This window comes from Haliotis asinina, chromosome 3 (assembly GCF_037392515.1).
Source record: "Haliotis asinina isolate JCU_RB_2024 chromosome 3, JCU_Hal_asi_v2, whole genome shotgun sequence".
Taxonomy (NCBI): domain Eukaryota; kingdom Metazoa; phylum Mollusca; class Gastropoda; order Lepetellida; family Haliotidae; genus Haliotis; species Haliotis asinina.
Window position 1 is genome coordinate 81,255,927 of NC_090282.1, and position 15,480 is coordinate 81,271,406.

The 15,480-nt window shown below is 38.2% G+C and overlaps 2 protein-coding genes across 4 annotated transcripts in view; one reads left to right on the plus strand and one right to left on the minus strand.

Moving 5' to 3' along the window:
• The window catches only part of LOC137278571 (transient receptor potential cation channel subfamily M member 3-like), a 179,737-nt gene that overhangs the window by 144,186 nt on the left and 20,071 nt on the right, over positions 1 to 15,480 (plus strand). The gene's annotated exons all lie outside the window — the stretch shown is intronic.
• Positions 3,727 to 14,561, minus strand: LOC137278573 (probable G-protein coupled receptor 139). The gene is made up of 2 exons (XM_067811030.1): positions 14,183 to 14,561; positions 3,727 to 7,126 (listed from the first exon to the last, which is right to left on the minus strand). Exon 2 carries the CDS (start codon positions 7,102 to 7,104, stop codon positions 5,878 to 5,880), a length of 1,227 nt encoding a protein of 408 aa, XP_067667131.1. The 5' UTR covers positions 7,105 to 7,126; positions 14,183 to 14,561; the 3' UTR covers positions 3,727 to 5,877.

A 15,480-nucleotide genomic window follows, 5' to 3' on the forward strand; every position in this document is an offset into this window, starting at 1 on the left:
GTAGAATAGGCCTTCAGCAACCCATGCTTGCCATATAATCCGACTATGCTTGTCGTAAGAGGCGAATATCGGGATCGGGTGGTCAGACTAGCTGACTTGGTTGACTCATGTCATCGGTTCCCAATTGCGCAGATCGATGCTCATGTTGTTGATCACTTAATTGTCTGGTCCAGACTCGATTATTTACAGACCGCCACCATATAGCTGGAATATTGCTAAGTGCGACGTAAAACTAAACTCACTCACTCACTCACTCACTCACTCACTCACTCACTCACTCACTCACTCACTCACTCACTCACTCACTCACTCACTCACTCACTCATGCTGGTGGGAACTCTGACTGCTCCCTATATGGGGGAGACTGCATGCTATCAGTAACTGCCTTGTCCAGTCTAACATGTTGACACACTGCCATGATACAGACAGAATAGTCCTGACTGCGGCAGAAAGCAACACACTGTTCTCTTCTTCAATTTTCAGCAATCATTGAGATTTTTTTTCATTGGAGTAGTACCTTGTTTATACACATCTTTCTCTGTGGTTTGCAAGTAGTTATAAACAGGCTCTAAAATACTATGTGTTGTGGGTATTCACTCACTCACTCACCGATAGCTACCATGTACAGTGTGCACCAAATACAGTCTTTTTATTCTCATTCAGTTTCTTGCTGTGCATGGCACAATGTTTATGTGATAACAGTCCTTAAATTCACTTCCAGTAAGGGCATTTTTAATTTGGAGTGAAGAGAACCCATACGCTAGGCATGCCTTTAGAACCAGTGCATTCAGAGAAAATACATATTTAACTTAAAAGTATAGTGACAATGCTGATATTGAATTTGAGGGAAGTATCTGTAAAGAAAGCCACTCCCAATGAAATGATATTACTTGTAGTTTTGTAAGATTCACCAGTAGATAAGAATTTGATGCTTTAGAACTGACAGTACTTGAATTAATAATTTGTGATGAGGCTACACTATCAACAGGAAAGGAAGTGAGGAACTTGTCCTTCATAAATCCAGAAGTAACCAGCCTCATAGGGAGGTGGTGGTAGATTACCTTCTGTACATTGAACATGTTTTCTTCTTGTTGTGGTGTATACCTGTTGTATCATCAGTCCATCGTTTGATACATGAGATACAAGGTGATACTCAGCTTTAATTGCTAGGGAAATAATATCAAACAAAATCAGTGTTTAAAAGAAATTATTAGAGTTCCTGCAGCCAATTGTTTGTTTGTTGTTGATTAACATGTTGCTCAGCAGTATTCCATCTATGTGGTGACAGTCTGTAAACAATTGATTGTGGAACAAACAATACAGTGTTCAAGAAATGCCACTGATGAGTAAAGATGATACAGTCCAGTTATCTGACACCAAGGATCAACCCAGTCATCTGAGTCATCTGACACCAAGGATCATCCCAGTTATCTGACACCAAGGATCATCCCAGTTATCTGACACCAAGGATCAACCCAGTTATCTGACTCAAAGGATCAAACCAGTTATCTGACTCAAAGGATCAAACCAGTTATCTGACTCAAAGGATCAAACCAGTTATCTGACTCAAAGGATCAAACCAGTTATCTGACTCAAAGGATCAAACCAGTTATCTGACTCAAAGGATCAAACCAGATTTCTGACAGCAAGGACTGACTCTGTTGTCTGACACAAAGGATCAAACCAGTTATCTGAAGCCAAGGATCAACCTAGTTTTGTTAGACCAAGGATCAACCAGTTATCTGTCATCAACCAGTTATCTGAAGCCAAGGATTAACCAGTTATCTGAGATTGTAACAGTATCAGATACTCAAGCGCACGCGCGCACACACACACACACACATATGCACACACACATGCACACGAACAGTTGTGTGTTGATCCATCCTTCATATTCTTAGATTAAATATGATTTTCTGAATTCCGAAATAGTGACACATGTGAGAGCATCAACTGTAGCATTTGTTAGGTGAGAATGGTATGCTGTAGGGGGTTCACTCAGCAGCCATGTGTAATTGTAAATATCATTACTCATGGAGCAATCCAAGCTGTTTGGCAAGTCATGATCTGGTCCTGCACTTGTGTTCAGGACCACTGAGCTTACAAACTACCTTACACCCACATTATGACTGTGTCTCATGTTACTCTAAAACTGATCACATCTTGAGTTCTCATGGCAAGAAATATTTAGCTTCACTCTGTCAAATGAAGACAATTATTGATCTTCCTGGAAGTAACTCTAATGGTAGGAAAATTCTGCCAAGCATCCCCAGGACCTCATCCTGGTCCTACTCCAGCATTTCCTGCAGCTGAAAGGTATTTATTTGAGTAGCACAATTCCCATGGTCAGTATGGATGAGTAAACACCTTCACAGTCGAAAATCCAAACAATTCACTAAAGGCTTTTTGTGTACATAAGGTTACTCGATGAGAGATGTTTGCTAACAGTGATGTACATGCATTTATATGTGACACTTTCTGTTGAGATTACATCTGGGTGGATGTTTTATCATCATTATTTGCAAAGACTTATCGGGTAATTGGGCGAAATATGATATGGGGGGTGTTTGTGTTTCATGAATGTTTCAGCAATGTCTCTATTGGATGTGGATTTTGCAGATATTATACCTGATCTTTTGAAGCCATCAGATTGTTATACAAGGGGATAATGCCAATGAATAATTCACTTCCTGGTATTCTGGCAGTGATGTATTACATATTACTGAAAACTTCACACATAGACCACTGACAAGGTGATGAAGGTTAAGATTGTGATGGCAGTGGAAAATACAACTATTAATTTGTAGTTAGTAAATGAATATTTGCTCCCTGCAGGACAGTCATCTTGATTTTAATTACTCCCCTTTATTATTACAGTATCTGCAGACTGTGTGTTTGTCATCCATATGTTGCCAGAAAGACAAACCAATTGTGTGTTAGCCATGCTCAAAGGGAAATTAAAAGCTAGAACTTGCTTTGATGAAAACTGTTACCAGTAAGTGCTGTGTGTACAAGATGTGATCAGGTTGGTACTGTTTATCTATGTTCAGGCAGTGTGAATAATGCATGGGCATCTGGGAGGGTTTATGTGCTGGTGTGTCCATGGAAATGTAGGTAGAAGCAAGAGGGTAAGGTAGTCAAGGTTCAGGGTTATACAGATCTTATTGTTCTTCGTGATTAGTCATTAGTGAGGTTTCATATAAATTTCATTCTTGCCTGTCTTGCCTCACATTACGTTGTCTTCACATAGCAACAGGTAAAGGAAATATGTATTCTCCTTTCTTAAGTTGCTGAAGTTACCATTTTCTGCAATCTCATGAAATACTCAAGGGTTAAGTCATCACACTGGTCAAGAATGAGTTCAAATGCCATGACAAGCTTTCTTTTCTTTTTCAGTTTGGATGACAATCAAATAGTATTGGTCTTTGGGGTTTCATTATAGAATAAAATAATCTCTATGTTGGATAATCTTAACATCACTAGTAAAATCAATGAATCCCTCTTCTTTGACTGTGAATTTTTCTTTTCAGATATTTTTTTTATTTTGTAGCATTAGCTTGTCTTGGAAAAATGCCATACATCCAGTTAGTTTCTGCATGCATGTACATTACCTGTGCACTTGAAATGAGCATGTGCAAATACATGCACATTCTTACCATTAGCCGATTATTACGTAACATTAGTTACTGTTTTCTTAACTGACAAACCAGAGAATTTTATATAGAATATCGATATGCAACATTCTTTATTACTGTGGGGGACAAATACATTACACAGACTGGTTTAAATAAAATAAATATAAATATACATATCACAACATGAACACCCAGTATATATGTATGTTTATCTTTCATTATCTTGAAGATCGATATCAAAAGGCAGTAGAGTGTGTAAGACAAACATATATCTATACATTATCAAATATGGTTACTAATCATTTTTGTAAATCTCAGAATTATATGATGAAAATATATAAGATTGAAGAATTTATGAAAGTACCTACATTTTGTCATTTGCTGATAATGGTTTCACAAACCCAAGAATCCTTGGAGATTTCATGGGTGAAATATGCCTCCAGCTGCAGCCATGGTTTGTGGTAAGGAACAGCAAACTGACTGCGTGGTCAGACTCAATGACATGTTTGATTATGGTCTAGAGTCACTCACTATTATCGTTATAATTACAAGATATTTATATAGCACAGATATCCACGTAGCTACAACATGCTCAAGGCTCTGGAGTGTTTCCTTCATCAATGAATGTATTTTTCTGGCATTCTTTTAAACTACTCACCTCCCTGGGGAGTATTCAGCTCATGCAACCTTATCCTTACAACACATAGTCACAGTATTTTGTCCAGTGATACTGCATGTTACTATACCCACAACTAAGTGTCTGTACATGTTCTTGTGTCCACCATTGGATTGCCTATCATGGGACAAGTCCAGACAGTTATTTACAGTCCAAATAGAACAAATTTATGAGTAAGAGCCATTACTCCATGAGTGCGATGTTTCAGTACAGATTCTTGTACCGTTGTCAAGCACTTGTTACCTTTAAAGTTTGTTCTATATTGTACATATCAACTTCTAAAATGCCACTCAAACAAGACGCAACAATCAAGCATGGATATGGTGACGAACCAAACATCACCTCATAGCCAGCATTCCTCAACAACCCTTATCTCAGCACCTGTTGGTGCATTCTCCTGTAACAGATTCAAAACAAGTGTTCAATCATCTTATTCTCTCCAGCTCCTGGATTTCAGCAAACAAATACAGTATGTATGTATATATATACCCGGGTGACTTTTTTCCACAATATTCTCACATGCCATTTTATGCCAGTCTGACTGAAAGTGGGATTACACTCACATATGTCATCAGTGTTTCACAAACATGTATTACAACATAAAACAATTGAGACCTAAACAGACACTGTTACAGCAGAACTGACACATGAAGCAAAGAAACCTTATAAAATAGACAAGTTGCAACCTGTCACACATTCCTATCTGTGTTTCCTTTTGTAATTCAGTGTTCTGTCTTTATGTCTGATCACATCACCTTAGAACCAATGAACAGATTGCTGGTTGTGAGAATTGCAGTGCCAGTTTGTTCTCTTTGGGAATTTACATAACAAATAACACAGAAGTAGATGAACAGATCTTTCATGTGGAAAGACAAGTCTTGAAGAAGTTGACATATTTTCATCATTTTGATCTTTGACCAGTGGATTGAACACAAATAGGGTTCAAGATGTTTTCTTGAGATTTAATGGCCAGTTATTTAGCTTATAATAGTATAGGATTTCACAGAAGTTAAATGTTTACAGCCAACTTGTTTCCGTTGAAAAGGATACTTTCCCTGCTCCACTGTGGAGTGTAGAGAATGCCACTGTTCTTGGTATCACCTCTATATGGTGTATATATATCCAGGATGTTCCACGTGTAGAGGTGTAGGATCTGATGTACCAGTTACACATTCCAAAGTCAAATATCTGTAACACATCAGTGTACTGTAAACGGTTTAATTGCACCATGTGGCAGATTTATAGTGTTCTCGATAGAGCATCAGGTAACCCTGGTGTAGAGATTGTTAAATCATCTACACTTCAAAAATGTGATTGACTTTTATAAGTTACGAGGGTTTTCTGTTTTTGTGTGAAATGAAACATATTGTAAATACATCCAAAATTTGCTGTAACATGAGAGAGGATTAGTCTTTTCATGAGTCGCCATGAAATGTAGCAGTGTTAAAAATGTATCCCTCATTGTGCAACACTTGCTCCTTTTGTTTGACACATCAACGTAAGGTGCAGTCGAAGGGTTTGTGCTTCTCATTCTTTCCATCAAAGGCAGGTCCAGCACACTGACATTTAGTTACTGTTTGACTGTTCACTGGATATTGCATTCATGTAGACATTCTCCATGAGGGGATAACCTGAACTGTCCTGTCCACTGGCGCTGTTTTTGAAGGTTAGAGTGGCTCGTGGAGACGACGTGGGCTTCCTACACAAGAGCCTGTTCAGCTCATGGCGAAACCTGTTTCCGGTGATGCAGTACAAGCCGAAGTTGATGGCATGATTGACATACATCAGACTGTAGCAAATGACTCTGACCAGCTGCTGTTGGGCTGCATGGCTTACAGACACAGGACGAGGTTTGAACACCAGGAACAGAGTGCTGGGCATTGTTGTCACAATCCAGGCAAAGGAAACACTCAGGAGGGTGATGGCCAGTTTCCTGTGGGATGAACGCATTTGTTGGTCATCCTTGGTCATCGTGCTTGTCAGAACCTGGCGGTGCTTCAACAGGTTGATAATGATGAGGATGTTGAACAGAAGTAGGACTACAAATGGGAGGAAGGAGTAGAGAATAAGATTCATCCAAGCCAACAATTCACAAACAAATTCAGCATAGTCTTTGTAAGGAATACACATCAGCTTTGTTTCACTGAGTGAGCTTGATGGCACAGATTTTAGTTCTGCTGTCCAAAGGACCTGGCAGTTGATCAGGATGACTAGGCCAGCTATGATGATAGTGCCAAATTTAGCTCGAGACACGCTGCACATGGTTCCAGCTTTTAGAGGAAACCACACAGCAAGAAATCTCTCCACTGTGACTGCCACAATGATCCAGGCAGAGAAGTGAGTGCTGAAGTAGGCTAGAAACATGGTGATTTTACAGGAAGCCTGTGATACATGCAGCAGCTCAAAGCCAGACACCGTTCTTAGCCAGGTCTTGAAGGCACTGATATATAGGACAGTTGTGTCTGCAATTGCAAGCACAGCCAGATAGAAACATGTGGAGGTCTGTCTCATCTCTCTCTGGCACATGATGGTCAGACTGAGTCCATTACCAATGGTGCCAAGGAGGATGAGGAATGGAAACACCCACTGGATGAGAGACACGGAAAGCTGGTATTCCATCTGCTGCTCCATCTGCTGCAGAAAAGTCGGGCCTTGGGTGACCTGTTGACTGAAGGTCTTGTTTCTGGAGAAGTTGCTCCATCCCAGGATGTCAGTATTCAAGTCAGACTGGTCATCTAAGCTGTATATCAAGTTGATGGGTGCAGTCTCGGTTTCAGTAGGAGTTGTTGTCATGTTCAGTGTTGTTGTAGTCAACCTGGAATCAGAAAAAATTATTTACAAGTTTGAATTTATTGTTTCTTTCAAAAATGTGTTTGCATGTAACAAAATGTTAGTGAAGAAATTTCTATCCATTCAGTTGCATGTTCTTACCACCAAACCCTTCAGAGATGTATGAGCTAGTGAGTTTAGTTTTATGCTGCTTTTAGTAATATCATTGTATAGACACCAGAAAGGGGCTTCACACATTGTACCCATGTGGGGAATCAACCTCATGTCTTTAACGTGACAAGCAAACACTTAGACCACTAGGTTACCTCACCGCACCATTTGACATGGAATCATCACTGCTATTACTATGACATATCAGAACAGACATGTTGTTGCTTGAATTGCTCTCCAAAAGCCCATTGGTAGCAGTTCTTAAGCCCAATATGACATCATTGTTGTTACTTAGTGTTGTATAGTCTAACCCCTTGTAGGATTGGGTAATTACAGTTCGTACCCCAGTAAGCTCGGTATTTCCAACAGCATCGTCTGTCACTCATGTTAACAAGCACAGGGTTACATGCCATAAACGCAGTTATTTGTCATAAGAAAACTAGAATATTGCCTTGTTGTAAATTGCTATCAGTTGCTATTGACCACCTTTTCCTTGTTGATCTTGCAACAAAGCAAGAAGAATCCTCTCGCCAACATCCTAAATTGGGTGTAGATGTAAGTCCCATGTCATGTACTTGTATCTGATCAAAAGGCACAGCCACAGGCACATTGGTTAACTGTAGAGAAGATTTTCTGTAGCCAGTAGCCTTGTTGTAAGGATGGTGTATTTATTCTGTCATGTTTTTAACTAAGTTCAAGATGCACTGAATAGAAGCTGAAACCTTTCCATTGTATTCCTGACGGTGAGATGTTCTGCCATGCAGTTGAAGATAGCAACATCTCAGAGTCGTTTTTCCCTCTCACAGTAAATTCAGGCCATTACGAGACAATATGTGAAAACATGCTTTGATTTGCTAACACTTGCCATTAATCATTCATGAAGTAACATGCTGGACATGTAGGAAGTGAGAGCTGAATAGCCAAAGCTGGTCTCCATACCAGATCAATCTACTCATGTGGAAGGACGAAGACTAAGATGCAATAGGTTATCATTGCAGCTTTATCGTGCTCGTTCACAGAGGAAACAGGGATAAAGGATATGACTGACATGATTTGTTTGCCAAGGGAAATATCTGCTTTATTGTGCCTGTTTGAACAAGGCTGTGACTGACACATGCGAAGAGTTTGTCTGAATCACCACAAAAAAACAACCCAGGACAGGAAATGATAGTCTGGGGCATTGCTAGGTTAGGTTCATGCATGGCTGTACCATGTTGAACCTGGGGACAAGTAGCTGTGCCTAAACATCTCGTGCATACTGAAAGGGACATTGTTCTTCAGTCTATCAATCATGTGATGTTCCGTGGTTGCTTATTGTAGTTAAGCTGTATTCTTGTATTAATTACGGTAAATATTGATATGTCAAGATTATATTGTCGTCTATAGTTCACAGAGTAGGCATCCACTCTTGATATTTGATAAACAGTCTCAGCTTACTTGCATTTTGATTTGGGATCCAGTTCAAACTTCAGATTTCATGAACCCCATTTTTCACATTGCACTTTTTTTCAACTGCTTCATTGTGCCTTTTAAAGCTTTTTTTTTTCAACATATCTGACAACACTCTAAACCCATGTGAACCTTATACTCCTTTCTATTCTGATGCTATGAATGATCTCAGTAATATGTTGAACTTGAGTTGAACACACAGAATTTTTTGTCATTCTGAAAATGGCCGCCCAAATACTGTTGTTGTTACTTCTTTTTCAATTATCGTTTTGCATTATATAGGTATTTGTACCAAAATAAGGTTGGAGAGTCATCATGTTATTGTTGCTTATGTCAGCTGGGCCTCGCCGTGAATAACTGCAACATTGCTTATGTGGCATTAAGCAATATTCACCCACTCACTCACTCAGTTGAGCCTGGATGCTCTGTTTTCCGGGTCCTGGCTCAAGACATTTTAACCTGTCTGCAACTAGTTAGTCAGTATATGTGTGTTATTTGACTTGTGTGATTGCAGTGTCTGTACAATCATGTATTTCTTAGGCTACAGATATATTAATGTTTCTTGATTGCTCAACAGAAACTATCTCTCCTTTTGTGGTGTTTTCATCGGTAGATCTGTCTCTATCACTGGATTCCATCATTGTGTGCTAACAAAGAACTTTCAACACGGGGGAAAACACACATTTTACTTGATGAACAACTTTTATGACAGAGATTATCAAGAACCCTTCTATTGAAGACTGTTCCATTATCTTGGGCCATACCATTTGTTCAGGATCTCAGTCAGGTTAATGGATTCTTGACTCATTCAGAAATGAAAGTTGAGAGAAGCTTTTTTTTCCCCAGCCTTACCTTGACATGGCAGCACACACAAAGATGTTGTGTTGAATTGTTATGAAGTTTTCTTCACATCTGTTTCTTAAACTAACTACTGAGAAATTTTATACTTTGTACAGGAACTGTAGAAAGTGAATACTGATCCATGTCTTGTCATAGTAGTTACAGGGCAAGGTTTTAGGTTCCATTCCATTGTGCAGGTACATCCCTTGTCTAAACAAGGATCTCCTAATCAAGGGTTAAGATTGCAGGTTCACCCAGATTATCATTGTAAGTACCTTCCCTTTGGATGTGGGTTGAACCAAAGTGTACCAATTTATAACCTGCATGACTATAGGCTTGCACTGCTCATTATGATGACTTGTTGTAGTACAATGTTGTTTAAATCCATATTAAACCCATCTCACTGACCCCAGTGTCATTGGTAACGTGATAACTCTTGGGATGTTTGAAAGGCATGGAATGTACCCACAGTAGCAGTTGTCAGTTATTGTGTTCTTAGTACCAGCTGTTCAGCATGGGAGACGTGCTTACTATACATCCTAACTTGTTATTCATTGATGGAAACATGTAACTTTCATGCTGGAGTCCTGAATTAAAACTTCCCCACATGTACATCTATCCTGTGTCCCCAGCCATGGTATTGCTGGAATAAAGCTTAAAGTGGCATAAAATCACATTCATTCATTCATTCATTCATTCATTCATTCATTCATTCATTCATTCATTCAGATTTATATTTACATATTTTCTTGATATGACTGTTTTAGGTATAAATCCTTTCAAATTTAAATTTGCTACTGAAGCATACATAATATTCATGATAATAATAGTATTAAGCTTCATAGTATATGTGTAAAATGTGTAGCTGAATGAAACTCATGATTTATGTGGTATTCTGAAACTATATAATCACTTAACATTTGTGATGGTTTCTTCAAAATGGTTATTTGGCGAAGAATTCAGTTATAAAGTTGAAGAATTTACAATGCAACTGTGTGTGTAAGTTTCCTGACCGTGTAAACCTGAAATGGTTATTGGGCAAAGAATTCAGTGGTAAAATTAAAGAATCACAATGCCACCATGTGTGTTTGGCTGCTGACAGCGTAAGTCTGAAATGGTTATTTGGCAAAGAATTCAGTTATAAAGTTAAAGAATTTACAATGTAACTGTGTGTGTAAGTTTCCTGACCGTGTAAACCTGAAATGGTTATTGGGCAAAGAATTCAGTGGTAAAATTAAAGAATCACAATGCCACCATGTGTGTTTGGCTGCTGACAGCGTAAGTCTGAAATGGTTATTTGGCAAAGAATTCAGTTATAAAGTTAAAGAATTTACAATGTAACTGTGTGTGTAAGTTTCCTGACCGTGTAAACCTGAAATGGTTACTGGGCAAAGAATTCAGTTATAAAATTAAAGAATTACAATGCCACCATGTGTGTTTGGCTGCTGACAGCGTAAGTCTGAAATGGTTATTTGGCAAAGAATTCAGTTATAAAGTTAAAGAATTTACAATGTAACTGTGTGTGTAAGTTTCCTGACCGTGTAAACCTGAAATGGTTATTGGGCAAAGAATTCAGTGGTAAAATAAAAGAATTACAATGCCACCATGTGTGTTTGGCTGCTGACAGCGTAAGTCTGAAATGGTTATTTGGCAAAGAATTCAGTTATAAAGTTAAAGAATTCACAGTGCAACCTTGTGTGTTTGTTTTCTGACAGTGTAAATCTGAAATGGTTATTTGGTAAAGAATTCAATGGTACATTTAAAGAATCACAGTGCAACCATGTGTGTTAGGTTCCTGACAGTGTAAACCAGAAATGGTTATTTGGTAAAGAAATGGCTATTTCAAGTGTAACACTGGTATAATTGAATGTGGAACAATTTCCCTTTGTGTCTGTGCAGTGTAAACAAGACATTGTAGCAACATGATCTGGGAGAAGCGTACAAATATACAGAGTCTTTGAGTCAGGTCCCATTATCTGTTTCCATCTGTGTTTCTGGCAACTTCCTTATGTCTGTCTGAACTCTGTCTGCACGTGTAGTACACAGGATGAACAAGGGTTACCTTATGGAATTGGTCCTTCAAGACAGATGGGTAAACATTGTGTCTGATCTTTCCTCTCATGTGTCGTTGTGTTTTTTTTTTGTGGCATTTATCTAAAGATCACACATTCACAGATTGTAGAATTAACTCTGAATAGAAGCAGCATTCTCAGTATATTTCAGAATACTCCATATCTGCTTACCACTTTATAGTATGCGTTGCCTTGGATGCTGTTGAATGTTTACCTTCACATACTCAGTATAACTGTTCTTGTTCATGATCTTTGCAACATTTCACATTTTGAGGTCAAACTTTTATTTTAAGTTATAATTGATTGTTTGATGTTTGCGTCTAGGATTAGTGAAATAACTTTGAGCCCTCAGTAGGTCACCAATGAAGCCATTAATTGTCAGTTCGAACATTGAGGACTGACATTATGTGAAGACTCACATGGTTTTCATGTCAAAAACAAACTGCTGTCTTGTAATTTGGGATAGTGTTTGGCTGGTTTCCAGTAACTGTTGTCTGGAAAATATCATTCCCTTTAATCCTGGGGTGTTTTAAGGAACAACCGTCCATCAAAATGCCATTTCAGTGCACACTCCCTAAACATCTACCTGCCACATGACACGTCCAGTCAGACTTTATTGTTCTCACTATAAGACTGCATGAACATGAATTAGCCTCATAGAAACTGAAAGCAATAATATTTTATCCTTAAAAGATATAAAATGCAACAAAAACAAAAAGAATTATGCTCTCAACAGCAAACATGTTACCTGCCAATTTGCAACTTTGAGCCACTAACCAGTAAAATGCCACGACAGCCACAAAAGTTGGCTGATAAAAGTGTGTATGATAGCACAAAACTCAACTATAAACAATGCTGACAACTCTGTTAGTGCAGGCAAAAGTTAAACAGGCTGTTTGTTGAGTGCTTGATAATTAATTTTTCTAGTTTGAATTGTACTCATTTAAAAGTTGTTATGAGTGGTTGATATTCTGTTTTTAGGCAAAATCTGAAATGGACGTAGTCAAACATAGTTGCTGGCTCAGTAATTAATTCAAGTTTTCATTATGAAGTCAGCTAGTTCCAGTTAATACATGGAAAGAAACATATGTGATTCAGTTATACAAGCAGGGTTTTACATCAGCAAAAACGTGCATCCAGGTATGTGTTGAGGTATGTTCATTATTCCAAATTTGGCATTGTCATTAGTTTTTATTGTATACCAAGGTAAAACACTGACACTGATGGCATAAGAGATTTTAGTTCCCAATATGCACGAATATCCCAGAATGTTTCTATATGCAAGCATACTTGAGCCTGCCAAACAGCGGTCTGTATCATTAACCTTTGTCCTTTAATTTATTCTCCTGTTGCCCCTGAAGCTGCCAGAAGATGCATCATTGCTAGGATCATACTGACATCAGTATTCCCAGAATATTATCACAGCATTCTAATCTGATAGTTCATTTTCCAGTGTAGCAGATTCATGCTTTTGAGGAATTGTTTTTCCAAATTAATCACCTTACAGGGCTGATGTGCAACCCCGTAGGGAATTCAAGAATGTCTCAGTTACCTGATTCTTATCACACTGAGTTGGTTCCTGTGTTTGCTGTATTGCCCCAAAGCCATAGACCCATGCTCATTATGTCAACCATCAGTTTGTGAATGTCACACTTGAACGCCTGCCTATATATATTTATATTTCACTGGACTATTTTTTACTTAAGTATACAACAGCAGTCTTTCTTTCACTTATCATTGTTGAACCATTATTAATGTTTGTGGCATCCTAAATGTGAAATATATCTTAAAGTTTGTATATCTCATGTATATCTTATTTCTCTTAATGTTATTTTCACATTCTGTAAAGAAAAACTCACCCGTAAATACAGCAGTTTGTTTGTCATATTGGCCTAGAAAATCTGTTTCCAAGGGTGTAACTAAGTTATGTTGACTTTGTGTTGCCAAAGTGTAGTTTTTGAATAACCAAATACTGTATTGAGCTGCAGAGCATCATTTTGGAACCTATTTGAAGTATATCAGCCAAGGAGTTGTGAGATAATTAGTTCTTTTCATTAGCTAACCACTTTAGCACTTTCCTTATCATTAGGCAATAATTGTATGCTTTGAAGCTTTCATTGGCATTGCATATGTATATTATTTTTTTCATGTTTGCTTATGTCAGCTTTAAGTCTAGACATTTCTCATTATCAAGTCAAAGACCTTATTTACCAGAGATTGACTACTCAAAATAACATGTCTTACAAATGTTACAGAACTGAAATATACACTAAATTGTTGTCAAGAAAGAGAGTTTATCAAATGTCACTGCAGTAGAAAACATTACTGTATAATGGATGTACAATACATGCTGTGGTAACAATTAAACAATTTCCAGCTTCTCGATACATGCTCAGTTTCTTTACCATATGTTCATCCATGGCAGAGTAACAGTGACATTAGGAAATACTGAAGGCAAACATGTGCACACTGAAAGTGAAAGTTGCTTTATGTCTCCTTCAAGTTATGGTGACAGTTCCTGGTAAACATGTTTAAGCAGCACTTTGTTACTTTACATTAGAGCAACCTACCTTTGGATGTATGATTTTTCCTTGGAGTTTGCAGTTCCTTTTGAAGAATGGTAGCTGAACTTGTTATGAAAGTTTGTGGGGATTAATGTCCATTTCAAATGTGCACTGCTGTTCAGCTTATTGTAAAACAGAGAATCCTGCAGTATTCTTCATTGTTATTGTAAAGTTCTCTCAGCTTCAGATGTCCTCTTAATTAGCATCCTCAACAAGTATCAGACTTTAATAATCAGAGAGGATTTTACAGATTGTTTGATGTTAACATGGAAAATGTTTCATGGTAAAATACATCTGTACAGCATTTGTCTGTAAGAGTATCCTCAAGGTGATAACAGGTAGCCACTTAAGATGTGTGTGTTCACCTAAGCCATGATACCTGCTTCGAATTGGCTTGTTTGTCCCTATTTGGTTATATGTGGATTTCTAAACTGAGACTTCCTCCCTGATGGCTGTGTGATGATTCTGTAGATACACACCAGCCTATCACAGCTACACAAGTCAGAGGAGGACGGAGATGGGTGGAACAATGAGGGACCAGCTAGCTGAGAGGCAGACACGTTGCATTGATTCCTTCAGGCTGTTGCTGTGCCTTGCGATAGGAGCGACAAGCAGCTGCAAGCCAATAATGTTGTCAAATAGCCATAACTCAAGTGCATATTTGCCAGGTAATAAGTTGCGCTTGATAGAGGTGGAGGATTATTGTCAAGTCTGATCACAATTGATATCTTTCATATTAGATGGTTTGTAGCAGTTATTTATTTACTAATGTCAGATGTAAGGAATCAAGGCAGGTCTGGAACAGAATGTACGATGTCCAGACTCTGTTATTTCAGTCTCGCCATATAGCAAGTACATTACTGAGTGTGGTATTAATCAGAAATCATTAACACAAACAAAATTGTCCATGATTTGATATCATTACTTGCTGATGATCTTAAACCACAAACATGGAGTTGTCATTTTTGCTTAACTGTGATGGCCTTGCCAGTGTTTTATTCTATACTGTTTTATTATAATCCATTAGGCCAGGTGGAAATTTGTTACCATGCCAGTGTAAGGTTGTCTGTGTCATTTTGACAGTAACGATAAGCACTGCAATAAGGAACTACTGACGTGATTACAGAGCTGGCACAGGCAAACATCTTTCAAGTGTTAATTGCTTTAGTGTCTTTGCATGCTTGGGTCTCCAGGCAAGGGAGATAAATGAGGGCGAAAATGTGATGGTTGATACTGAGTATCACTTTGTCAAAACCATTTCCTGGAGGCCACTAAGAGCAATACTACTGATCTGCTGTTTGATG